We start from the raw sequence: 7,523 nt of genomic DNA on the forward strand, positions 1-7,523 counted from the left end.
TCTTACATGTAGCGGCCAAGTGGATAATTTCCAATAGTGTAATTTAGGCCTCAATTTGTTCTCAACCCAATCCAATAGTTTTGCATTATTAACCGACCAAGCCAGCGGGTATCCAAGATGTCTCACAATTTGGTCAGGCTTTACTATCTCCCCTGGCCATAATACTGAGTGCCAATCCATTTGATGCAACAGTAACAATTTAGATTTTCGAAAGTTTACTTGCAATCTTGCAGCTTGTCCATAAAGATGCAATGCTTCCATTATACATTAAACATCCTCCGATGTATTCCTAGGCCAAAACATGGAGTCATCCGCATATGCTTGCGCCACAAAATGATCTCTGACTGGCAATTCCAACCCATGCAAACGCCCAAACACAATCAAGGAGTCCAAGTACAACAAAAGAGGGTGCGTAGCAAAAGCATACAACATAGCACTCAAAGGGCAACCTTGCCTAACCGATCTACCAAGATCCCATAATCGAGTCAACTCACCATCAATGATTCCAGCAGATTGACTATTCTCATATAGGAAATAGATCACTCGACACATCTTGGAACCAAAGCCCAAAGTCTTCATAGTCTGAGGGATGAAATCCCATTGAATTGTGTCAAATGCTTTCTCTATATTAACTTGCATGATAAGTACATCCTATCCAGTATATTTTGCATACTCAATTCCAACAAAAGCATTAGCAATATTATCCATAATTTGCCTGCGAGGAATGAATCCATATTGAGCAGGATGTATGCCTGAGAACAAATGATCCTTAATACGAGAAGCTATCATTTTCGACAACAACTTATAAACAACCGGCATAAGCGTAATCGGACGCCAGTGCGAGAAGTATTCACATAATGTCTGCTTAGGCAACAGTTTCACCAAACCTTCTTTCCACGATTGCGGCAATGACTGTTTAACCCATGCCTGATTAATCATGAAGAGTAGAGGCTGCTTAAGTGACTCCCAAAAGCCAAGGAAAAATTCAACTGTAAGACCGTCCCATCCAGGGGATTTCCAGTGCCCAAGATGCAACAAGCTGTCATGCAGCTCAGCCTCAGTAAAACTATCCTCAAGGATAACTGCATCATTCCTCGTCAATATAGGATGCACATACGACAACAGTAGCTGTCTGGCTTGCAAAGCTTCACTTGAAGGAACCCCAGTCCCAGCAAAAACCCGTTGAAAATGATCAACCATGCAATCTGCCAATTGACCTTTATTGGCCGCCCATTGCTCAGTATCAATCTTAACCCTTTTAATAGACATAGATAACCTCGAATGATGCGAATGCTTAAAGAACTGCTTCGATGAACAACCTTTATCCATAAAAGCATATTGTCTTGATCTTACTTTCCATTTTTCAAGTTTCCTCTTGTTATTATGCATTAAAGAGGCTTTAGCTGCATATAATTCATCTTGTTCTGACCGACTAAGCCGTCGAATATCTGCAATACTTTCCAAAGTTTGAGTAGTCATCTTATCTTCTTGCACTTCATCTCTCATCCGGTGCATATACCATGAACCATATCCTTTATGACTGCTTGAATCCGCATGACAAAGCGGTACCAAGCCATATCCACATCTATAAACATATGAGAGACAAGCGGCGGAATCACTGCATCAATCAAGGTTTGAAATGCCTCGTGCGAGAGATAAGCATTATTAATATGCAACAGTCGCTTAGTAGGAAGCGACGAATTTGTATCCAATGTCTCAGTATGGATCAAGAGGAAAATGATCAGATCGAGTAAAGGAGCGATCAAGCCTCATATCACATGCAAACATATCGTATTGCTGAGAGCCAAGTACATACCACCGATCCAATCTAGCTCTATATTCCGAACGAGCATTATGAGCAAAAGTGTAGCCTCGCTCCAAACAAGGAGAGCTAGTCCACAGATCCAACACTCCTGTACCACTAATCAAAGCATCCCACGAAGAACGTTCCAAGTTTAACATATGCGAATGGCCAGTTGTATTATCCGTGTTTGTCGGCGCATTATTAAAATCCCCACACCAAAAAGCATGTGAACGCCAAGGATATTTGACCAAATCTTGCCAAAGACCAGATTTGTGTGCCGAAGCAGTATAAGCATAAATACTAGCAAATTCAAAAATATTGCCTTGCACAAGACATTGAACAACCATTCAGCGTCCCGCCGGGTCATTATGAGCCAACACCGGCTGCAATTCATGACGCACCATCATCAAAACTCCCGAAAAAGAACCAGTACCAGTATAAGAAATCCAAAATCCTGCATAATACAATGATTGACCAACAAAATCATGTTGATTATGCTCCTGCAGTACCACTATATCTGCTTTATTTGTATGTACATAATGCCAGATCAGCTTCCACTTATCATGGTTGCACAACACATTATACGTCAAACATCTAATAGGAAAATATATCTGTACAATATTTACAAACGATCCACGAGGCACAATCATCAAGTAGTGTTGCCCATAGGCACATCCGCCTCCATACTACCATTCAATACAACAGAATCCATATGCATCCCTTGCTGGGGATTTGGATACATCGACAACGACGCAGATGTCAACCCAAGCAAAGCGTCTTTATAGGAATGAACCACTTTATCCCACGCTTCAACCAGCGACTTATGATCATGGGATTTAGATGCAGAGGTTCCACCACCTCTTCCATCCATAGCAGATACATAATTCCTTGAAATAGGCGAAACACGAGGTTTTGCCGGCCTCTTGGGAATTTGCCAACCATCATTAGACTCTACCAGCTTAGCTTTACCTTTATTATCAGTCTTCCCAGCAGTCTGCGTATTAGCCAAATTCTTAATAGAGTCTTTGCCTTGCTTGGCCTGCATGTTGCCATTAGACTCCCCCGTCTTCGACTTCACAGACGAAGCAGACAGAGGAACAACACGAGTTCCAGTCATAGGAACAGCAGATGGTGGCAGTTTAAACAAAGATTCCTGACATTTAGACTGCATATGGCCAAACTTTTCACAACCAAACCAAGCACCTACAAACTTCCCCCATTTAAGTTTAAAAGGCCTTTTGCCTACCATTGGATCACCAGAGTCAACCGTAATTCCTGACGGTGTAGGCACATCTGTATCCCATAGTACGCAAAATCTATTGGAATTAGTATCCAAGTTTGGGGGGCAAATCACTTTTCCTAATTGCGCAGCCAAAATAGGCAAGAAATGTTTCCAAGTCCTCGGAAATCTGACTATTTCGGATTTCCACCCAGACCGGGCACCTGTGTCGTATCAGGCTCTGATAATCTTTAGTAAGCGCCCATGGCAAAACATGTGTCATTTGCATGTTGAAAAACAAAGGCGACATTTCCAACAAGCGCGAATGAGCATCCATGTCTTCCAACAGCACCTCATAAAACCCGTGGGCACCAAAATACACCCCTCGAACTGCTTGTCTTTTCAATAGAAAGTCAACCCATTGACCTACATCTTGTGCCGATGGCATTTTGCCAGGGAAAAACAAAATAACGGCATTCAATGCATTTTGCGCAGCCGGATCCATCAACTGCTGAACCGGAATAATCACTTCAGTAGTGGGTTGTTGGCCTTCCCACGCATCCCGAGCATCCGCGAAATCCTCCGACAAACACTCTTTAAAAATATGTGCAGCATCCATGGAGGAAAGGTCAGTCCTGTTTCCTACGCTTATATACAGCCTCTTTTGCCATGAACAAAAAAACCTTCCCTTTGTACTGACAAAATCTACTGGATTATAAAGACAACTGAACTTCGAAAAAACACACTCTTTTTGTTTTTATATTAGCAGACTTTCTCTATACCAAGTTACCAACCTCAAGACTGTACAGACAGGACTGCTTTGTACAAAATTCCAAACAAATGAGATTGCTAAAGCTGAGAAGAAAATCTTCTAATGCCCAAAAATCCGTTTTTGCAGAAAATCAGCAGACTGTTATAACCTGCACACTTGTAAAGGCTGTTGCTGGCGACAAAAGTCCTTTGCAGATGTTCAGCAGCGACCGCGCAGCAAAACCCCTCACACAGAACAGCCAAGTCAAAAGGAGCCTGAAACTGCAGACAAAAAGAAATTGCAGCAATTCACAGGTAGGCAGATTCAGACGGGGAAGCAGCTGGCGCAGGGCAATTCTCGTGCGCAAGGTCAGTTCACGCAGGGGAACTTCTCGCGTCAGGGCAGCTCTCCTTTCACACCCCCCCCCCCCCCCCCCCCCCGCCAACCCCCCCCCCCCCCCCCACACACACACACACAGAGGAAGGGGCGAAATCTGAATCAGGCCAGAGCACGCGCAAAACTGCTAGCTGAAGCTGAAAGCCCCCAGGCGAGGGAAATCTGCAGTCACAGGCACGCTGGGCAGAGGACGCGCAGGCCAGAGTTCGCGCGCGCGCGCGCACACACACACACACTTTTTTTTGCAAAGAGAGAGGCTGATTTCTATTCCTTGAAAGATCCCTTAGAGTGTGCAAATGGTGCTGATTCTGAGGGCGAGTACATAACTGTTTACAAAGCAGGCCCATGGATCTGAATTGACTTGATGTGGGCTGCGTATGGCCATCAAGGTGAGGATCTGGGGCTGATTTCACAATTGATGTGAGAGGATTCAACAGCTGAAAGGTGGCTGCAAAACGCAGCAGATTTGGGCGCAGATATTAGGCTGAATATGGCCCAAATTTTCTGCAGAGGGACGCCTCCAAGAAGCCGGGAGATTTGAGCGCAGATATGAGTGTAGATGAGGCTGAATATGGCCCAAATTTTCTGCAGAAGGGACGCCTCCAAGAAGCCGGGAAACGAAAGGGACGATGGCTGTGGCTAGTGCTTGCATTTGGCTGTCAAAGACTAAGATCTGGAGCAGTGTAAAAGGCTGAAAAATTTGCCAGAGCTGGGAAAGGGTACTTGATGCCAAAAACGGCAGATGCTTCTTTTAGTGCTAGCCTTCATTATGGCTGAGTCTGCCCTGCATCTTCAGAGTTATGACAGAAACTCAGTACGCAGATCTTTGTATTGATGTATGCCCGTGTGTGTGTGTGTGGGATCATATATTGGTACCTAGTTCTACACCCACTATTGTGCATTGACGACGTTAGTGGAGATGTGGTAGTATATAGTCAATATTATGTATGTTGGAGCTGATGGTTATAATGTCTTGTGGGTGCCTACCATGAGTCTATACCTTGCACTTTCCTTTAAGGGTGAATCTGGGCTTATCCTGGATTCATCTAGGTATATATCCTTGCTGAGGTGGTAAGTGATGGGGAGATTCTGCTTTTATAGCAGTAAAACACTAAGTGATGGGGAGATTCTGCTTTACTAGCAGTAAAACACACTTCTAAAGAGATGGCCTCGAATTTTGAGGTGGCTGACTTTTCCTCTAGTGCACATGTGCACACACACTTAGTTTGAGGGTACTGTAAGCTTGAGGGTATTGTAAGACCCGAATCTCCTAGTGATCTGTTGAGCTGGAAATGGGACCACGATGTTATCTTATCCTAGACTACGTGCTGGTGTTGCCGAAGCCCCACCAAAGTGTAACGACAACCATCAACACGTGTGCAAGCCATTTGTGCAAAGAGGTTCTGATGGACAAAAACCTAACCTAATTCGCAGATTTGCGAACAGGCTGACAAAAATCCTAGGAACAAATCCCTAGACTCTGTAGATACTGTTTGGCTCTGGAAGTAGATTTGTCCTTGTGGCACATAGAGCTAGTGTGCACGTGACATTTGGTGCACTACAACTGTGGAGATTTTTCTATACATGAGGATGTAGATGCGTTTTCTTGAAACTTCGCCATCTAACAAAGGAATTGTGTGATTCTAAAGCTGCAGTTGAGAATATGTATGCGATATTTTTGCCGCCTCCTAATGAGAATAAGTGGTATGTGGATGAGTTCTGGGCTATTGGAACCATTCTGGACGACGAATATGATGATAATCAATCCATAGATGATGTTATAATGATGCATCTCAAGAGTCTAGATAGAAGTCCTGCTTTGGAATGTGAAGTTGAAGGCAACAATAAACCATCTGCTAAGATGGTTTGTTCTAGCTTTGGGGAAAATGTTAATGATGATGCTGATTATTATTGGGCTTTTGATGATTTAAATAAACATGGATGGTCAATATGAAAGTTAATGTGGAACATGAGCTACTTCAAGCACAAAAGTTCCGAGAAAGTTGTGCGCGAGCAAAGAGGTTGATGAAAGATTCATAGTTGGGACTATGGCAAATTAGTAGACAAAGTCTTATGTCAGTCTTTGTTCTTTTATCGGTTATCAGTGTGTCTTGATTGTGTTTTGTTTAAGTATTTTTAGCCCCTCTTATAAGGTCAGACTTTTATGAGTATATGAATGTATTTGTAAGAGCACGCTAAAGCCTCTAATTGGTATTATGTTTACAGGATGACATAAAAGATTATCTCACCTCGAAGGATGTGGAATGGGAAGAGACTTCAGACTTAATGGATGTTGCTTCAAAATGCGATGTTGTTTATCAAACTCGTATTCAGCGTGAACGATTTGGGGATAGGACTGATCTCTATGCTGAGGCAAGAGGGAAGTTTATTGTGGATAAGCATGTTATGAGCCATCTGCAGTCACATGCTGTTGTACTCCATCCTCTCCCGCGCCTTGATGAGGTACATCTGATTTGTGTGAAACAGGAGTTCAAATGTTCAGAACTAAAGGTAATGTCTGTGTGCAGATAACTGTCGATGTGGACTCCGATCCTCGTGCTGCATACTTTCGTCAGGCCAAGAATGGGCTATATATTCGCATGGCGCTTCTGAAGCTACTTCTTAAAGGCTGGTGAGGCCAACAAGCTATTTATTCTATGAATTGAAGCAGTTTTGATGGTATTTTCCATGCCTGTGCGTGCTGCATGATGGATTGTCATATAATACAAGGCTCCTACAACAAGCAAATGGATGACTTCTCAACTGGTTACAATTGAGGGGCTCTGAGAGAGCACCTCTGTTACACTGCTTATAAGTTAAACAGTGACACCAATGTGTCATAAGGTTGAATTAAGAGTGTTCTGCCATAGGAATCCATACAATGTTTTAGCTGAAGAGTTTTAAGACAATCTAGAAGCAGGCCGGTTTATGTACTTTTCAGCCGGTTTATAAAGGCAACAGAACAAGGTTCCTGGCTTCCCCAGTCTTCAAAAATAAGAATAAATTCTTTATATTAATACATTTACTTTTAAATAAATAGAATAATCAGCTTCTTTGTAACTTGCTAACTCATAGGCTACTGCTGTGATGCAAATGAGGCCGTATGGCACTTGGAAGATTCAGAGAGAATCTTTTGTCTTGGCTAGAGGAAATAAGTGTGGTACTCTTTACCTCTTTACACTAGAGCATAGGATCATGTTGTAAGTATGATCAAGCAGGAGCTCGCTACTGCTGAATGGCCCTCCCCCCCCGCTGCCCTCGCGCTACCCCCCGCCCCCGCCTGCCCTTGCGCACGGCAGCCCAGCCCGCTCACCCCCCTGCTGCGCGTACCTGCCGCTGCCCCCAGCTCGCGC

At 43.6% G+C, this 7,523-nt stretch overlaps 1 protein-coding gene across 2 annotated transcripts in view; it reads left to right on the top strand.

Moving 5' to 3' along the window:
- LOC147431218 (aspartate carbamoyltransferase, chloroplastic-like) overlaps positions 1–7,230 on the top strand; it is a 93,123-nt gene extending 85,893 nt beyond the window's left edge. For both annotated transcript variants that reach the window (XM_086493847.1, XM_086493846.1), the window contains 2 exons: positions 6,397–6,633; positions 6,699–7,230. In XM_086493847.1, coding sequence (XP_086349973.1) covers positions 6,397–6,633; positions 6,699–6,806 — 345 coding nt within the window. In that variant the 3' untranslated portion in view covers positions 6,807–7,230. The remainder of the gene's footprint in view (positions 1–6,396; positions 6,634–6,698) is intronic.
- Positions 7,231–7,523: the final 293 nt, after the last annotated feature.

Source organism: Adiantum capillus-veneris, chromosome 21 (genome assembly GCF_014529385.1).
Source record: "Adiantum capillus-veneris isolate H3 chromosome 21, ASM1452938v2, whole genome shotgun sequence".
In the NCBI taxonomy this organism is placed as follows: Eukaryota; Viridiplantae; Streptophyta; class Polypodiopsida; order Polypodiales; family Pteridaceae; genus Adiantum; species Adiantum capillus-veneris.